At 43.5% G+C, this 19,146-nt stretch overlaps 2 protein-coding genes across 6 annotated transcripts in view; one reads left to right on the forward strand and one right to left on the reverse strand.

Moving 5' to 3' along the window:
* PRKD3 (protein kinase D3) overlaps nt 1-185 on the reverse strand; it is a 44,553-nt gene extending 44,368 nt beyond the window's left edge. The window contains exon 1 of the mRNA XM_090135293.1: nt 47-185. The gene's annotated coding sequence lies outside the window, so the exon portion shown is untranslated. The remainder of the gene's footprint in view (nt 1-46) is intronic.
* On the forward strand, nt 105-19,105 carry QPCT (glutaminyl-peptide cyclotransferase). 5 transcript variants are annotated; one of them, XM_090135299.1, is made up of 9 exons: nt 105-202; nt 1,676-2,835; nt 4,305-5,093; nt 8,437-8,583; nt 10,483-10,764; nt 13,239-13,415; nt 14,243-14,342; nt 14,815-14,931; nt 16,941-19,105. In XM_090135299.1, exons 3-9 carry the CDS (start codon nt 4,758-4,760, stop codon nt 17,084-17,086), a joined length of 1,305 nt encoding a protein of 434 aa, XP_089991425.1. In that variant the 5' UTR covers nt 105-202; nt 1,676-2,835; nt 4,305-4,757; the 3' UTR covers nt 17,087-19,105. The 5 variants fall into 5 exon arrangements, with proteins under 5 accessions (XP_089991425.1, XP_089991426.1, XP_089991427.1 ...); XM_090135300.1 differs by lacking the exon at nt 105-202 and having other exon boundaries at nt 550-1,787; nt 2,699-2,835; XM_090135301.1 differs by lacking the exons at nt 105-202; nt 14,815-14,931 and having other exon boundaries at nt 550-2,835.
* The last annotated feature ends 41 nt before the right edge of the window (nt 19,106-19,146 follow it).

Raw genomic sequence — 19,146 nt, forward strand, 5'->3', positions numbered from 1 at the left:
CCCTCCGCCCTCCCCCGGCCCTCCGTCCGCGCCGCTTTCGGTTCACCTTTCCGGGCGGCGGGTGGCGCGGCGCAGCGCCGCCGCGATGTCTCCGCGGCCTCGGACGCGGCCCTTCGGCTCCGCACAGGAAATGCTTGACCGAGTGTGTCACCGGATCGCGCCGGCCTCGCCGCCGCCGCGCTGACCTGGCGGCTCCGAGCGGGTGAGGCCGCTCACCGCGCTCCGTGCCCCCGGTAGGGCGCTGTTACCTCGCCTCGGCGAGTGGCCGGGCCCGCCGCCGCGCCTCAGCCGTCCGAGTCCTTCACCCAAATCCCGTATTCCTGCTCTGTGTTAGCGGTTGTGCATCTCCAATGCGTGTATCCGGAGCAAACGCTGCGTGAAACTGGTTCCAAATCAAAGCTGCGCTCCAGCCCCAAAGCTCCCTGCTAGAGACAACCCATCGTCTCCCTTCTCGCTTCGGTTGCGTTTCTGTGTACAGCCCTTAACACAATATCCACTATCATCATCATTTGCTGAAGTTTAAATGATGCACGCGTGGCAGGGAAGCCGCTAACAGAACTTGACAGAACTCTAGCTCTGTGCTTGGCGTGCAGAAGATGAAGAAGCTGATTAGTGCTTTGTCACTTACACTGTTTGTAACGAACGTTTTTCATTTCCTTCATCTTATGCTCCTGGGGCCTGACCCAAGACCCGCTGCAGCTCAGCAGAGGCTTTCTGCTTGCTTCACGCAGTGCAGCTGACACAGCTTGTAACGAAGCCTGTGTTCCCACTGGAAAGAGTTCACTTGATAAAAAATTAGCCTGAAGCCTCTCGCTGAAATCTGGAACTACTTTTAACCCAAACTGTAGCAGCTAAGCGCCCATTCTGCTTTTAACTGGTTTCAAATGCTAAAAAACACCCTGGGACTTTTTAATGGAGGCTATTCCATGAATAGAGGATGTTCTTGCCAAAGTTCTGCACCAGATAACTGAGCAATCTTCATTTCCCTTTTCCTCCTGAAGTGGGTCTCCCACGCACCAGCACTACAAACAGAGCTCACCCCCACCACCCTGAGTTCCTATGTGTAGCACAGCAAGGAGTCACACTGCACAGTGCTTAAAGCTTCTCACAATCTGAGTAACAGCCCCACAACGGCCATTTATGGACACTACCAGATGGACATTAGGAATTACCGCAGTCGCTGCGCAGAGATTATACTTCTTTGCAAAGAAGCTCAGCTTTGTATTATCCAACCAGGCTGGAGCCATTCAATTTGCTGCCCTAAGCCATAATATCTGCTTTTTCAGAAATGAGAACAGAAGATGGATTAGTTGAAATCGATTTATTATAGAACACGGGAAAGCATCCATCAAAACAAAGCAAACAGTTCTAAATATTCATGCAGCGGTACTGTCTGCTAAATGAGCATTCCTGAAGCATCCAAAAATGTTCAGTTTGCAAAGATCTCTGAGCAAAACATGTCTGAAAGCAGCTCTGCATGTCAGCAGCTATATATAGAGAAGCACATACAGCTGTGCATATGCCCAGTGGAGTCTGTGTGCTCACGCAGCGCAGCATTACAGCAGCACTGGCCCTGGCTGTGCCAACTGACACAACTGTTATGTTTTGAAATATTTGTGACTCTCGTAATTAGTGATTTCCTGTGGAATTCATTGAAGTCCTTCATCTCTTTCAGAGCCCACATCAGTCTCAGAGCTCGTTCTCGCTGCATAGAGCTTTCCCTGCTGAAGCCAGCTGCACTTTGCTAATTGCTATCTCCTCTAGGTGCAAGATGACAGGAAATACGGGTAACTTACACAGTATTTATTTACTTTTTCAAACCCCATGTTTTCATTCTAGATGGGTCATTGTCTGTAATGTAGAAAAGCTGCATTTGGAACAACTGATTTTTAACTCTGAAAACACATCCTTTTTATCCCAGTTTGAGATTACTTCTATAGCACCGTGTCAGCACATGGAAACTGAATATATTCATTTCTGTGCACCAATCTGATGTGTGGAACGTTTGTGTATCATCTGTCTTGGTTACAAAGAAGGCAATGTCCTAGGATAGCTGACTGGGCCATTTGTCTGAGAAATTCCATAAGCCTATAGTGCCATGATTATTTTTCACTACTTTTGACACTGAGCTTGCACAGCAAATGTGCCTGTGCAAGATCCGCAAAAGCTACCAGAAATGCCTGCAGAAGGAGCTGTTCTTTCCCCCCCCCCTCCCATTCCCCCCTCCTCCCACCACCCCACACCCTGTATATTTAATTGCTGTTGCAGTTCATGGTCTCTTTTCCCCATAATCCTCTATTATAGCAGAACTGAAAAAGAATTAGGGGCTCACGTTTGGTTTGGATAAAATCCTGAAATGTGGATGTGCCTCTGAATTACCTCATCGTCTCAGTTTGAGCCCTCAGCTGAACTTTGTCCTAAAATCCACCTCTGGAGAAACAGTGAAAAGTTCAGTACAGGCTTCAAAAACATGGAATCACGCCTTTGATCATCACAGCAGCTCAGGCTCTTAGGATGCCCCCAGGTGTTTGGGCTCCTTGTGACACCGGCCATGCCGCCCTTTGCTGCAGCTTGTGCTGGTGCCCCACTGGTTAGGCTGCCTGGAAATCTCAGCCCACAGAACCCACTTCGAGCACTAAATATTAGCTGGACTGAAAGCACAACGAGGGACATCGAATCTCCTCTCCTTTCCTATTAGCTGCAAGAGCCGAGCATCAGAAAGCGCAGGCTCCATTTGTACTGCTGCTGCCAGCTGTGCTCCCGGACCTCAGCAGATGGCACTGTCACATCAGCCTGGGCATAGGAAAGAGGAGCACACAGATTGTGTTTTCACAGGTAATGCTTGTTTTTCTTCCTATATATACATATATATATTCTCTAATTGGTACCTAGCTATATCTATTTGAATTTCAGTTAGTTAATTTAATAAACCAAATGAATAAGATAAAAGAGCAGCTAACCACTGATACCTTACCAATTTGGAAGTATGGAGTAGGATTAAACAATGCATTTCTCCTTTACAAATCACTGGAAAACAAAAAAATTTGTTTGCTTGTTTTAACTTTTTTTAAACTATTTTCTAAAGTAGTTACATAATTCTTTTTGCAGCTGTGACCTGCTCTGATTTATGCTATGTTTTTATTTATTATTGCTCTTTGTCTCCTTAGTCTTCTATGTACTGTTAGATGGGAAACTCTTTGGAGAATCAAATGAGAGAGCAGAGAGGTCTTCAGAAGTGTTAATAGGTGAACTGGCAGCAGAATCACTGAGTACTGTCCTTATTCCTTCTCAGCCTCCATGCTGAGACATCCAGATCAATTACCTCAAACAATTCCACTCGTATTTTAACAAAAACCAGTTTCTCAGCTGCCACCATCCCATGCCCCCTGCCTAAATACTTTGGTACAAATTCTCCTCATGTCACTCTTTATAGTGCTGCTCTGAAAGCATAGGAAGGGCTTCTGCTTCCCTTCCTCCCCCCCACTGCCGTTGCAGTTATACATATGCCTCTGTTCCTACCAGCAGTGAGCACAGGACTGTTTGAACAATTGGAGTAGGAGAGAAGGGAGAAAAGAAGCCTAAGAATATCCTGTTTGACCCCTTTATGAAACTACCACCAATATTTCCCCACTAAGCCACATCCCTTAGCACCACACATCTGAACGTTCCTTGGATACCTCCAAGGACAGTGACTCCACCACCTCTGTGGGAGCACATTCCAGCACCTGACCACTCTTTCAGAGAAGAGATTTTTCCTGATACCCAACCTGAACCGCCCTCAGATCGCTGTCACTTGGGTCAGTGGGCTTTTGTCTGAGAGGCTGCTGCCACTCTTTGTAGTCCACGCTGCTCTTTCATGGTGATCAAATGATTGACCATTTCTCCCTACGTTGTGGTGGCTTGGTTTTACGTTTGGAATGATTTACTAACAAATTATGTCAGAAAAATGGCATTCCTATACACTAACTTGTTATTTCCCCATCTGTGAAATCTTGGTTACAGCCACATTCTTGGTATCCACTTATAAGGACGCTGACTCAGCAGTAAGAATGTCAGCTGCAGAGAGCCCATCTGTCCACTGGGCAGCAGAGCCACCAGCTTTTCTAGGAAATCTGTGGATCTGTTTCAAAGATCTGCAAATGGACAAATGGCTCTGCTTCTCTGCTATTAGCCTCACAGGCGCTTTGAATACTTGCCACGCTGCACTTTCAGAACGCAGTGTCTCAGGGTGAGGCTGGAGAGCAGCAAGAGGATCCTCTCCCCTCCTTTATTTCTGCCCTCATTTTAATCTTTTTTCCTTTCAGTTGCACAGAATCATAGAATATCCGGAGTTGGAAGGGACCCATAAGGATCATCGAGTCCAACTCCTGGCTGCACACAGAACCATCTAAAAAGGAGCCCATAGAACTGAGCGTTGTGCAGACAGTCCCTGTACTGCTGCAGGACTGGGGCCGTGCCCGCTACCCTGGGGAGCCTGCGCCAGTGCCTGCCCACCTTCTGGTGAAGAACCTTTCCCTGGTAGCCAACCTGAATGTCCTCTGAGGTTAGCCCGAGCACTAAGAATAGTGTAATAATTGGAGACTTTCCGTGGAATTTCTGCAATGCAAAGGTCAGATGTTCTGTACAAAAGCGCAGACCAAGGACAGTGATACCGCCTGACCTAAAGGACTCATGGGCTGAGAAGCTTGCCTGCTTGTTTTCAGCATTTTAATTGACCTGCTGCAACATTTCGCTTCAGCACGTATTTTCACAGCATCATGGAACCGTTTGAATCAGAAGAGACCCTTAAAAGCCACCTGGTCCAGCTCTCCCACAACAAACAGGGACGCCTACAGCTAGGTCAGGCCGCTCAGAGCCCAGTCCAGCCCGACCCCTCCGAGCCTCCCGGCGGGGCCGCGGCCGGGAGGAGCCCGGTGCCGCCGCGGCCGCCTCCCTCCCTCCCTCTTTCCTTCCCGCCCAGCGTCCGGCGCTGCCTCCCCGCAGCAGAGCTGGGGATGGCGGGGCTGGCCGGGGCGCTCTGCCTCGCCGCCGCCGCCGCCTGCCTGCTCCCGGCGCAAGGGCGGGAGAGCGACGCGGGATGGACTCAACAGAAGGTGGGTCGGGCCGGGCCGGGCAGCCGTGGTCTTCCGCCGCCTCGCGGGTCTGTCCTTTGTCCCTCGGCCCGCTGCCGGGGGCGCTGCGCCGGGACGAGCACAGGTGAGGGGCCGTGGCTGCCTCCGCTCCGGGTACCGACGGCCGGGCGGGAGCAGCGTGGTAGGGGCTGCAGCCCGCGCTGCGCTCCCAGAGCCCCGTCAGGCTTAACGCCGCTATGGAGACAACGAGCAGCTCTTCCCGAGGGGATGCACGTTGAGCTAGGAAAAAGAGGATGAGATGATGGCAACTACGTAGGGATTTTGAACGGATACAGTATTTTAACATCTTGTAGGGGCCATACTGTATTTTTCTTCATTTAAAACGCTGTGTGAAGTTGTGGGGGGGGAAAAAAAAAACTCTTGAGATAACGCTTAAGGAAACAACACATGGTAAAGCCTCTGTTTCTCTGTGCAGCTCTCAGTGGCTGATTACAAAATGCCAGCATAGCTTCTTAATGAACCAAATCACATGGAACACAGCTGATCGCAGAACAGTGACTTTCATTGAATTAAAGCATTCACGGATTTCAAAAAGGAAAATGATAGAATCACAGAATCATATTCCTTTAGTCCCCGCTGCTGGGTGGCTGCAGATGCTCACCTGGAACCACGGAGCTCCACTGATCCCATGCACTACTCTCTGCACCCCTCAGCCAGAGCTAGAACCTTCATGCATTCCCCATCACTCCCATTCAGTCCTTGTTTGCTTTCCCCTTGATATCATTCACTGCCCATTCAACAGAGGTTATGGGTTTTAATTTTGAAAATCAGGAGAAATGTTGTCATTCTGTTCTACTCCTGTTATCTGTGTGTACATATTTATATACACAGTATACATATACATCTATCACATATCAAGAATGCATTTAAAACTGTGTGAGGTAGACCTTCAGCTGTGGCAGTGAGCACATAGCTGTGCAGCCCTAGTGCACCCTTTGCAGCCCCCTCAGCCACAGTGACACTCTCTGCACCTCATCTCACTCCAACCCTCTGAGCTGCTTCCTCATGATGTAACCCCACTAACCACAGAACCACGGCACTCGAACTCCTCGGCCCCAGCAGGCGCCCACCAGGAACCACTTCCTCTTTCTCATCAGATTCTCATCCCTTCTGCTCTTTCTCCCCTGAAGGGAAGCATGAGCCAAAAGCTGGACATCTCAGAAGTGCACAGCCCACTCCCTCCTGCTTACACAGGGAGGAGAAACCAGATCCTAAACTTACCAGCTCTCAGAAGAAGAAAGCTTCCATTGGCACTAAGCGGGAAGGTACTCAAATCAGCAGGATAAGTACAGGCTGCTGGTAGAAGCTGCCATTTGTACAGCTTAGTGCAGATGGCTCAATGGCAGCCCTACCATGAACACACTGCTCTGCTGCCACCCTGCAGCAAAAGGCTGAGCAATCCCAAGGAATGAGCCACCAGCACACTTTGCTCCATTCTTCTTTTACTTCACGAATGCCTTTGTAACGCCTTTCACTTCCCAGATTTGAACATATTTTCACTATTATGAGTGGGAATATATTCCTTTCTTCTGAAGCATTTTCACACACTTGTACTATAACAAAAACATTTCTTTGCAAAGCGTTTCCATGTCCCCAGCTACCAGGGAAGCTCTGCTGCTATTCAGCATGCTCACTGAGCCCTTCACTTCTTCAGATGTCCTTCCCACTCCTAAAGCATGCAGTTCTACATTCCCTCTTTCCTCCTAAGCAGATCAGTTCTGACAACATTTCTCTTGTCTTTGCCTTTTCTATGTATGTGGAATGGTCCTCACACAAATAACAGCTGGGAAATTGGAATGAGGAGAATTAAATGCTTAATGTATAGTCAAGTCCAGAAAACGTCTGTGCTGGTACCTGCTTTGCTCAGCACAAACTAATGAAGGAGGAAAGGTGACAAGTTGAGAGACAGCAACTTTTTTTTTTAAACTATATTTGTCTATCACGGTAATTAAGATAAAAGGTAATTACAGGAACTGCAGAAGGTCCCAAGGTCAGCATGGTTGCTGACCAGGTAAGGAATGATTTTCTGCAGTCATTTTAGACAGAGATTAAACAACGTATGTGAGGAAGCAGGGAAGAAAGAGTGATTTTTTAATATTTTTGTTGTTAACACATTCAGTGCTGAAGTGAGAGTAAGTGCATCTAAGAATACATCAGCTCAATGCACCAGCAGCCCAAAAACAACTCCACAGTTAAGCATTTGTAAGACAGGAAAAGAATAAAATAGAAAATACCATTCTCCTGCACTATAAACTGTGGTTCTCTCCTGCTCCTGTTTCTCTGTCTTTCATTTTCTGAAAAAAAGAAACACAGGGCAGACTGAAGAATAACAAGTTTCATCAACCTCGTACGGCAGTTCTGAGCAAAGCATGAGCAAACACAGCAAGGTATATCAATGGGAGGGGAGATCAGAAGGAATTCCCTGTGACAGAAACACAGAATGGGTAGGATATAAATATCCTATCATAGTACCTATCATGTTTATCTATAAAACCAAAAGTGGCTCGAGAAGTTCCTGAGAAGACAACCGCTGGAGTCTGAGTAGGTTCAAACCTGGTGCCCAAGGAACACTTAGGATGTCCTTGGATTTCCCACCTGGCATTCAGCTGTTGCTCCAGGACATCATAAGGCTCATCCCTGATGGATTTGCTAGCCCCAGGCAAGAGAAAAGAAGCACTTGGGAAGTAGCTAGCACTACTGGCTGTCATCACAGGAGAGAAGTTGCCACTTCTGAGGTTAACTCAAGGCTAACAACACTGATATGGACCTGAGCACACTCTGAAAGAGCTACATTGCACTGTGCAGTCACACCAACTCCACCCCTGTGGGTAGAGCCACGATAGCACCACTCTTCTAGGACTGAGCTGGCTGATGCAGTGCTGTGCCCTGTAATGTGCACAGACCATAAAGCTAAATATTACTGCTGCCAAAATAAGGCTTGTGGGGTTTGTCACAAAGAAATCTTTACTCGAAGGAGGCACTGTTGAGGACATGACTGTAGAATACATATAATTAAGATATCAGAAAAGAGAACCCAATAAAAGGCAGAGTTTTGTTAGTAGGTAGACATTTCTCCCATGTTCTTAGTATTAGTTTATTTTACATGGAGATCAGATCTAGAAAAGCCACAGAGCCTAAAAATGTCTTTTTTTCTAAATTTTTGTCAGAAAACCTTTCTTAAAATAACTGTCAGCAAACCAAAATAGCCCCATATACTGAAACATCATTTACCATAATTCTGAAGAAGACTATGGTTAAAAAAAATTCAGTAACAGTTCCAGCAATCTTTCCTTTTTCTCTCCAGTATTCTCACCAACCAAGTATTTTGCATCCTGATGCTATCCAAAATGTTGCAGAAAAAACAGATGTTTCTGAAATGTGGGAGAATGATTTGCGCCCCATCCTGATAGAAAGATACCCAGGGTCACCAGGAAATCACGCCGTACGACAGGTAAGGAAATAGTTCTGCAAACCTCTAAGCACACCTATTCTTTATATGCTGGTAAAGCCTTCAGGAACCACAAAGGGACAAGTTCCTCTCACGTGGTAGATGAACCTGATCACTGTGTTGGTGCAGACCGTACAGTGCCTACAAGACACAGCTTCACTTCAGCTAGCATTACTTCCCAGGGCTGCACGGCAAGAGGAAACATTAGCTTCAGGTTTCAAACTAAGAAGCTGACCCCGGGTCTGGTAACTGAAGTATAACACAGTGCTTGTCCATTTCCTCACATGAGAAAGATTTTGATGGTTCAAACATCTGGAATCCTACACATCCCCACTCTTTGTCCTGGAGAGGTCCTGTTAGACTTGATTCATCCAGCCAGGTGAGACTAGCAGGGATCAGAGAGGTCCACGCAGGTGGGCAGCCTGGATAGGCAGCACAGCAGCATGATAGTGCTGGGCTAATACAGCCACATCATACTTGGCCCCAGGCTGGTGAGAGCTCCAGCATGTTGTGCTTCAGCAACAAGTATTCAGCACGAGTAGGCTCTCACAGTGCAGGCATCTCCAAGGCCGTGTGCCACACTCACTCCTACTTACATCAGCCAGCCCAGAGACTGAAGCACCGGCATGGCCCAGTTTACTTAGAAGGCATCTGCAACATCTCAAGAACCATCTACCTTTTAGGAAGCAACTCAACAGCTCCAAGATACCCTTAACTCCAATAAGCTCAGATGCCACTCTACAAATGGTAGGTGAGGAAAATGTAGCTTTTTTATACTGGTTGTTTCTATAGATTTAGTTTTGTGGTTTCCTTAGTCATACACTAGAAGAAAGCCAACTGGAAGGGAAAAAAAGTAAGAAAAACAAACAAACAACAGCACAGCCTGGAATAGAAAACCACAAATTACATTCAAAAAAAAAGGATCATTTTGTTACAAGGTAACAGCATATATTGCAGTAGACTCCCACGGAAGAGAAAAAATCCTCCCGAGACAGGGAAAGACATCAGACTCCTGGAAGAGAAGTTCCACTCACAGACAGGGTATTCTGGGAACTTCACCCAGGCTTACACACTCCTCTTAATCTATAACAGAAGTCCTTTGCTCTGTTGATGTAGTCCTACAGATGGTGGGTAGGCCATATGATGCCATAAAAGCTTCCAGAAGGTGACCACAAGCAAAATGGAAATTTCTTCTAACACAGAATTTATGGCAGCATTTGCACTGACTTCACTGAAAGCAGTACAAGTCCTTAAAGTCTATTTTCTTTTTTCCCTTAGAGGCTTTTGCTAATGTTTATTTAGAGAGAGAGGAATCTGCCTTGAAGATGCACTCTAGGGACACATAAAAATCAGTTGCTCAACAGAGATGGCCCTCTAATAAGAGTCAGTCAGAATCCTGTACTAAGTACAGCCTGGGTAGTTAGATTTATTCTCTTTAACATGAAGCTACCTAAAAATGAATCATCCTTTACTTAGGTTCGCTGTATCAATTTTTATTAAGGGTCTCATTTTTAAGACATTCTGAAATGCTTCGTTCGTTCCGTAATTGACAGGCATCAGACTGTCTTTTATAGCCTCATAAGCAACTTACACCACTTGAAAGGCAAATTTCTCTTAGAAAGTAAAAATACCAATATTTTTTAAAACCCCAATATTTTACTTATGGAGACTATACATAGCAATTGCCAAAATAGCTGCAAGTTCTCTGCAGCCAGTTTTGACACTTATGGACACAACTGAGTTTATATTTGAACGTATCGATCCTAATTACCTCTGGAAAAGTCTGGCTTGAAGACTTTAGGAGGTCAACACCTCAACACGTCACGCTGATGAATTTGTCTGCAATATCTTTTCTTCAGCAATATTGATCTGCTATATATACATACATATATTTAATTGCAGCACATCAAGCAGCGCCTTCAAAGACTCCAGGCTGGTTGGGAAATTGAAGAAGATACCTTTCAAAAGTACACACCCTATGGGTATCAAACATTTTCAAATATCATCAGCACTCTCAACCCCTCTGCAAAGCGCCACCTGGTCCTCGCTTGTCACTACGACTCAAAGTTCTTTGGCCCACAGTGGCATGGAAGAGTGTTTGTGGGAGCAACCGACTCAGCTGTGCCCTGTGCCATGATGTTGGAGCTGGCACGTGCCCTGGACAACAAGCTTCAGTCCATCCAGGTAGTTGGCTTGGTTCCTTCTCATATGGTTTTGCAATAGCAATAGACCTAAGGGCACTTCCATGCTCTCCCTTTTGGTCTGTGTCTGATTCTCTGGTCACTGCACCTATAGGAAAATTCCCATCGTATTCCAGAGGAACTGAACAGAGACCTGTACACGTGTGCTTTAGTACATGATAACATTACAAACTCACATGCAAAATGTGAGTATCTTATATACACTATATGAAAGCAATTTACCCATGGAAAACACACTTAATAGACTTAATGAGATATAATTCTTCGTTATGCATAAAAAGCACAGAATCCTATCTAGCCATTCCTACCCTTTTAAGTAAAGCACCATATTTCTTTCTGAATGATGCATTTTTTAAAAGTCTCCCTGTTGTACTGGGAGACAGCTGAACTGATTGCTGTGCAGGAGTTACACTGTCACATGCCCCCAGCCCATAACAACTTCAACATTTTCTTCCTGTTTTCCTTTATCAGTTTGAATCGTTTATTTATTAGATGAGCAACAGCAATCTGAGCGGAGGAATGCAGACAAGTAATATGATCACATTATCAGTCTCTGGAAAATTAGCTTTCCAGCACTGCCACTGCTGGGCATAAAAATCTCTCAGAGCTATTTCACAGACTTACGAGTGCCATCTACTGGCTCGGTATTTACTACTGATAGAACGCTCGCCAAACACCAACAAATTTCCACAGGAAGCTTCCTCAAACGTTTTGCTAACTACCGGAATGCACTCAGTTCAGGTATTGAGATCAGCTGTTTGCAGTTGTCTCCAGAACTGATTTGGTGCCTTCTGACATCAGAAGATTTAAATGCTAAGGATATGCCACAGGTTTTAGCTACAAAATGAAGCACTTGTGTGAACACATGCAGATTCCATTTACAAGCTTCATTTAGAATAAGTCTGCCTATTACTTATGGAACAACCAGTATGCCGATTTAAAAATTGGAATTTTTTTTTTTTTTTTTGCAGGTAATACATTATTTCTTGTTTAAGTTTTCATTAAGGTGACAGCATTTGACAGAAAAGCAATCCAATCACTTCGCACAGACCATCACTCATACAGCCCATTAACAAAATATACTTTGGGACCCATCTGCTTAATCCATTAGCAGTGACCTTTTTGCTCTGCTCACAGCAGCATAACAGACTTTGGTATGCTTTCAGCCAAATCTATTTATACTTGAAACTTGATCTTTATCTTGATGTTTCTTCAGTTATACAAAAGTAAGTTTTAAAACTAAAAGGGCAAGGAGATCTCTTTACATTATCCAGATCTAGGAACATGTTTAGCACTAATAATGACGGCAAATACTGCTTTCTAAAATTCAGATGCTGCTAATGCCATTTCCTCCAAAATGTAATGAAAACAACTACTATCAGAGAGCTCTGTTCCGTGAAAAGGACAAAGGACAGCAAGGCAGTGCCATTAGAAAAATCCATACATTGCTGTGGGCATAATCAATAGTCATCTTGCCTACGTGAGCAACATTCTATAGAGGTTTTCCTCTATTGTTTGCATTGGATCAGCTCCAGACAGTTGGGAATTGTGGCCCATACAGGACGTGACTGCTGCCAGTGACCCCACCTTTTTAACCACATCGCGCAATCCCATTTGAAGAAAAAATTATTCATAGAGGGGTTAAAATATTCACAGCAACTGCCAACATCACAGTTCCCAGCACTGTTCATATAGTGGAGCTGAGCCATGCTGTAAGTTATTAGGAAGCGCTGCCAGAGCAAACAAGGCTTCAGTTAGTAAACAGAAAAAAAAAGGCTTCTTCTGCCTCGAGAAGGAATTTCACACAGATGTCTCCTTTGTGACCTTAAACACAATAATCATGTATATATTTTCAACAGTTTCACTGTTGTGATATTGTTGGTGGCCAAAGAGGAAGAGTGTATCTATTCCTCTCTCTTTGGTTTCAGGGTAAATTTACCTGAATGACTGCAAGTATCCCTGAAGAAGAAACGATCGCTGTCACGACTGCTCTTTGTCCCTCAACGAACCATACACCTTTCATAATTTATCTCCACTGATGCAGAACTGTAGCAGGAATACTATTCCTTTGAGGCACTGTGACAGTATTAGCATTCACCTCAGATGCTGTTGCTGACATGTCTCCTCTTGTTGCTTGAAATGATGTCCTGGCTGCCTGGTTTTGTAGACGTTTCTCAAAATACTCAGCTCACATCCGCTGAAGCCAAAAATAAAACTTTCAACCAGAACCAAAAATCATGCAAGGGTGGGGGATGTGTCATTGTGCTAGATTAGTAAATAATAATAATTGATCACTATGTCATCATGACATGTTTGAGATTAATGGCCATAGGAAGACTTGCATACAGTACCCTGAAGATACGCCCATACCTAAAGGGCTTATCTGACTACAATATTCTTTCTTTACACAATGCTCTGGCCAGAATCAGTTCTGTCACCTTTTACTTCTTCCAACAGACAAGCTCAACATCAAGACCAGACCTTTCACTTCAGCTTATTTTTTTTGATGGAGAAGAAGCTTTTGTTCGGTGGTCCCCCTCTGATTCCCTCTATGGGTCTCAACACTTGGCTCAAAAAATGGTATCTACTCCACATCCACCAGGTTCAACCACCACAAATCAACTCCAGGGCATGGTAAGTGTCTTCATCTCCATAATGAGTAATAGCAAGTTGCAATTGTTTAATTAATTAAGCCAAATACCCAAGAAACCAAGAATCTCTCCTAAACTAATTGAGGCAAGCTTGTGAAAAATTCAGACATGCTAAAATACAGAGCTGGCAAGAGCATTTCAGGCGGACCTGCACAAATCTCGATGCAAGTATCAGAATTTGTAGTAAATCTGAATATTACATTTTTTTCTACAGTATAAACTAGGGCATCTACCTCCTTCAATAGAGATTCTTCAACATGATCAGTAAAGAGCACAGAACTAATAAGATGATTTGAAGAAAAAAAAAAAAGCCCCCCAGCTCAGCCTTGGTGTCAGACATCTCAGAGTCATAGCAAGCTCTCTGGGTTGCCCTTTGATTCCTACAAACATTTTGTCATCTTCTCCCTTCTGGTTTCCCAACTCATTGCTCAGCCACTTTCCTTCTGTCATTCTATCTTGTGACTCATAAAATGTCTTTCCCTTGACAGATGCTGTTCTCCAGGGAAGAAGTAATTTTCTCTTTTTTCTCCCCACGTAACATATTCTTTTAAAGGGATATAACACAGAGACTGTAAACGAAGGAACACAGCCTTTTTCAGAAAGAGGACTGGACAGTCTGTCCCTCCTCCTTGGAAAGGCAGCAAGATGCTCTGGGTCTGAGTAGGGTTCTGCTAATGGAGAATCAGGCGCTGTGGTAGAAAAGCCAGATCTTTGTCAGGAGCTGTCAATGAATGTCATGAGGTTTCACTGCTGCTGGTGTGATGGTGGGTAACTTTAAGAATACTCTGCTAAAGATTCTTTCTTCTATAGGACCTGCTGGTACTACTGGATTTAATTGGTGCACCAAATCCTGTCTTTCCCAATTATTTTCCAAACACTAGCCGATGGTTTCAGAGGCTTCAAGCAATTGGTAAGGAGAGGGGCATGGGCTCTTAATTTAAAGATTTAGGATATAGTTTTCAAAGGAGAAAGCCATGTAAATCAGATTTTTACATTACTTTTCAGGTTTACAGTTCTAATATTTAATAATGCAAATGTTAAATTTGGTGCATCTTCAATATTGATATCTTCATACAGATTTAATTAATAAAATAACTATGATTCACAGACGCTTGGAAAACATGATTCTGATGGCCACTTTGTGACTCTTGAGCTCTGCTTCACTTTTGTGTTTTAGTTCTCACTTCTGTAAATCAATGGTAATAGCATCAGTTTTGGGGTCTTCCAAGTACTAAACAAATGCAAAAGACGGTCACCAGCTTCTTTTTCTTGCTTAATGGAAAAAGCTTCCACAAAGAGGAAAAATTCATTTGTGCTAACATGCCTCATATTGTCCAAAAGCTGTCCAAAAGTGTAACAGTCACTTCCATCATGAATTACAGAGCAGAAGCTACACGGTATGAATCTGTTGAAGAATCACCTTGATGAAACACAGTATTTCCAGAATAATGTACATCGAGGCTTGGTTGAGGATGACCACGTTCCATTTCTATTGAGAGGTACTGGTAGTTCTAATATTGCTTTAAAAATACAAGTTCAATAACGAAAGCTCCATTTAGTAAATAAACAGATGCATATGAACTTGTTTTTTTCCAGCTTATTTGCCCCAGGTTGTGGCTTCAAACTCCAATGTTATACAGGCCGAGTCATAGCTTTGAAAAACATAGAGGAAAAGCAGAGATAGAACCATCCTTACCATCATTTTGTATGTGCACAGCTCCAATGGCACAGAAATAATGGAAATTTCTGCCAGCAGTACAGTGTTCCTCAAGGACAAGTAACTGACCCAATGGGCTATTGCTACACACCACACCAGCCTGCTGCTTACTATTTCTAGAAGCAGCGAGACACACAAAAGGGCTGCATTTGCAAAGATTACAAAAGTCTCTGAAGACCTTCTGGCAAACTTACAGTAATGCTCACAATTACCTGTTGAAATTTGATGGCACTAATTCCTGCAAAAGCTAAAATATTCAAGTTAGACTCTCATTTACTAGAGCAGAGATGGAAAAGGTGTATATAGTAATCAATAAGTATAGCAAAGGACAAATATGCCTAATGTGCATTAAGTGCATACCTGAAATTTTCCCTACCCAGCAGACACCTACACCACTGGCACCATGTTAATTCTTTTCTTTCGGGAAGCAGACAAAGAAAGGGAAAGTGGTTACATTAATGCTACCCAACTTGCACAGCTACAGGTTGGTGATTAAAGCTTTTGCCCAGGTGCAAGATGTGGGTTTGATGTTCAAGTACTAGGTATGGCACCTTCTAAACAAAGGTGAGCCACAGAAGAATAGCAAATATAGAACATTCTTCTAGTTGAAGCTATCCACCATACATAGGACTACACTAGTTGCATGCTAGAGAAGGACAAGGTCGAAAGGAAAGTAAGACGAGTTCAAAGCTGCTACATAGGAAATCTACATAGGAAATAAGGCAGATACTTCCATATCCACATCCTATGTTTACATCTGCTTGTGGTCTACAACAACTGAGTAATGCTGAATCAGTACACAGGTCTGAAGCAGACGAGTGCAGTCATACCTCTCCACTAAGCAAGCACTCCTTTAACTGAGCTGCACTTACAGTCTCTTGTTCAATGGACTTTCAGCTCCATGAGTCCGTCATTTCTGCAAGGCAGGACTCAGGTCCAATGAAATACATGCAGCTACCACATACATATCCAGGGACATAAGAAAATCTACATGGGAGAAACTGGTCAAGAACTATACCTCAAAACCTTTTCTAATGACATAAGCAACACCCAGTGAAAATAAAGATTCCTCTTTGTGGTAGCTGGCTGAAAAATGAGGAAAAACAGCAAAACAGGAAAGATGTTGAAGAGAAACAATGCTCTACCACCGTCCTGAAAGAAGGATCAAGAAACAGCCAAACGAGTTAAATTCTTTTATCTAGAAGTTGCATCATGTATCCACATACTGGTGGCTCATATCTATCAATCTACACACACACACAGTAATGAAGTCCCTTAAAAGTGTAAATCCTTTTATCTGAGGATAACAGTGGTTCTGTTTTCTGGGAGAAAAATACAGGCATTCTAATTTACCACTTAAGGAGAGGACTCGAAACTGCTTCAAAAAAGTGCTGAATCCTAACACTGGCATAAGAACATAGTAACTGGGGGCTGCAGTGGTTTCTCTGCCCTTCTCTAGCTCTTAAACACAACTTGAACCACTACAATGCATGGAATCCAGGAAAAACAAGCAAAGAGGGCAGGTATCACAGTACAACTACTAGCTGCAGATACTTTATAAAAGAAAGTGCTTGAAGGAGGGTATCAACTTTAGGAAGCAAATAGTGAAACGGATGGGTTGTAGCCACAGACTTTAAAAAAAAGAAAAAAGACTGTAGGACTGCAGTGGTATTCACTTTCCTCTAGAAAGTGAATTGAGTAGTTATCTGACTGTCAATAAGCAGTGATGTATCAACTTACTTAACAGAAGTTCTCCAATGTTGTTTCCAAATTTCACTTTGTTCCTCATAGGGGTTCCAGTCCTACATCTGATCCCATCCCCTTTTCCTGAAGTATGGCACACTATGGAGGACACTGAAGAAAACCTTGACCAAACCACTATTGAGAACCTCAGCAAAATCCTCCAGGTGTTCGTACTGGAATATCTAAACCTGTGACAGAAACATTGGCTGCAAATCTTACTTCATTTTAAATGTTGTTTGCTCACCTTCACTTCTGTTATTTAATTACATCAGAGTGCACTGAAGCAAAGCAAAATACGGCGATAGTTCTTGTTACACTGATTACTGATTCTGTTGTTCCCAGCTCAATGTTCCATATAAAGAAATAAAAGATGGCATTAAATAAAAATTAGTTTCAGTCCAGAAATAATTTGATCTTTCAATATCTTACCTCTGAATAGACCAAAATAAAATTCCAGAGTTTTCCCACATTGTTATCACCATTTTTATGTCACACATTAAGATTCCAGTAGGGGATGCCTTCAGATGCGTTCAGCTAAATTTTTTTTTTTTACAAGGTGTTACCAACTTTAGCAGCCTTCAGCAATGGAAATTTTTTAACGCATTACCAAAAAAGGCAAAAATCACATTAAAACAAACTTTGCTCTGGGCTGAACCAAATCACATGATCATGAAATCAGCTCCAAGAACTCCTGACACACAATAGGGATTTGTTACTCTCTCTGTTCTCTTCCCTCCTTTCCTTAAGAGGGAGGCTGCAGGGCCACCAGGAAATAAGAACATAGCACGAAAATCAATTTTCTCCCAGTTGTTTCTGGATACTTTTTGATGGAGAAACTGGTGAGGAGTGAGAGCAGCGGGAAGGACTGTGGGGACTTCCACTGTGCTTCAGCTGCACACAGAACAGGCGCTATGTGGGAGCAATGACCAAACACAGTGTTTGTGCACCTCAGAATCATTCAAAATTTGATCCAAAGTAATAGGAAAACTGTTTGTAAGAAAGATTACGTCAGAAGTAGCCATACTATGAATGTGATCATTTTGGAAACTGCAGTTTTATGTAGCTATCATTTTAAAAGCAATATGCTATCTATACAGACTGAACTAAGTAGAGGAGTGAGAAGACAACATCTTCTCAGCCAGGAACCTCTATCAGAAGAAGATACTCACCATTCTAACAACCCTGCACTTGTACATTTCTTACTGGAATTGTTCAATACATTTAGTGTAGCACTATGGCAGCACAAATCTACCTGCAATGACATCAGTTAACAGAAGAAGCAGGACATCTGAAAAAGAAAATCAAACAGCATATTAATTAATTAAGCTGGTAGAAGATGAAGTCAGTATTTGCCCGTTTTGAACTTCCATCATTACAAAGTTTTATACTGGACACAGAAATGTGTGCAATGCACACTGCTACTCTGGTTCTTCAAGAACGTGAAGGTTAACCTAAAACAGACCTCATTAAGAAACATGGGAGCAGAGGGTTGTTGTAACTGGAAAATGGACAAAGCCTAGTTTTTAAAAAAATCTATTACAGGGAGTTGAAACAGCATTATAATTATGCAGTTGAAAGCAATTGTCCTTGAGTGTGCCATTCTCTTAAGTTCACTTGGTTCAAAGAAATGACACAGAGATTGCTCTGTTGTTCAACACAAAGAGGGATTATTTTCTTTCCTCACTAACTGCATGTGAGGCCCAGAAAGGGTTTCCTTCAAGAGGCACACAACTGTCATTTTTAGAAGAGGAGGGCAACTTAAACATCCTGGCAGCTTAAATGACCTGTCATTCATTTGAAAACTGCTGATGGAAAATGTATATCAGCCCAGCAGCCACATGACTATGGATCTAAAGCCCAAAAAATTGTCAGTAAAGACATGATACAAGACGGGTCCTCACTGCTTCTAAGCCAAAGCAGAACAAGCAGGTAGGAGACAGTCTGTACCAACTCGAGTCTGGTAAAATGCCAGGGAAAATACTAGTGACAAGACCAGGACTGGCAGTGCAGTACAGACAATCAGTTCAGAATTCAGAGCCCAGCTTCATGTTGAAGTTCATTTCCCTGGTTTGGTTTCTCCTTCCCTGTCGAATGTCTGCACCAGGGGACAGAAACCACCAGGAGGAATTTTAAGTAATCTTAAAACTAAAGAAATCAGCAAAGGACTTTCCCTTGAATAGGGTTAGTCACATTTCTGTCAAGTAAAAAATGAATCCACCATTCCTGGGAAGCTGTCACTGCCTTGTCACAGTCC

Source organism: Phasianus colchicus, chromosome 2, assembly GCF_987193195.1.
Source record: "Phasianus colchicus chromosome 2, bPhaCol1.hap1.1, whole genome shotgun sequence".
Taxonomy (NCBI): domain Eukaryota; kingdom Metazoa; phylum Chordata; class Aves; order Galliformes; family Phasianidae; genus Phasianus; species Phasianus colchicus.

What these genes read in the sequence shown, in the direction of transcription:
- QPCT (XM_090135299.1), top strand. Translation starts at nt 4,758, where the DNA reads ATGGAACCGTTTGAATCAGAAGAGACCCTTAAAAGCCACCTGGTCCAG. An exon ending in CAAATCAACTCCAGGGCATG is followed by an intron (nt 13,416 to 14,242) that starts GTAAGTGTCTTC and finishes TTTCTTCTATAG; the next exon opens with GACCTGCTGGTACTACTGGA. An exon ending in TCAGAGGCTTCAAGCAATTG is followed by an intron (nt 14,343 to 14,814) that starts GTAAGGAGAGGG and finishes CATGAATTACAG; the next exon opens with AGCAGAAGCTACACGGTATG.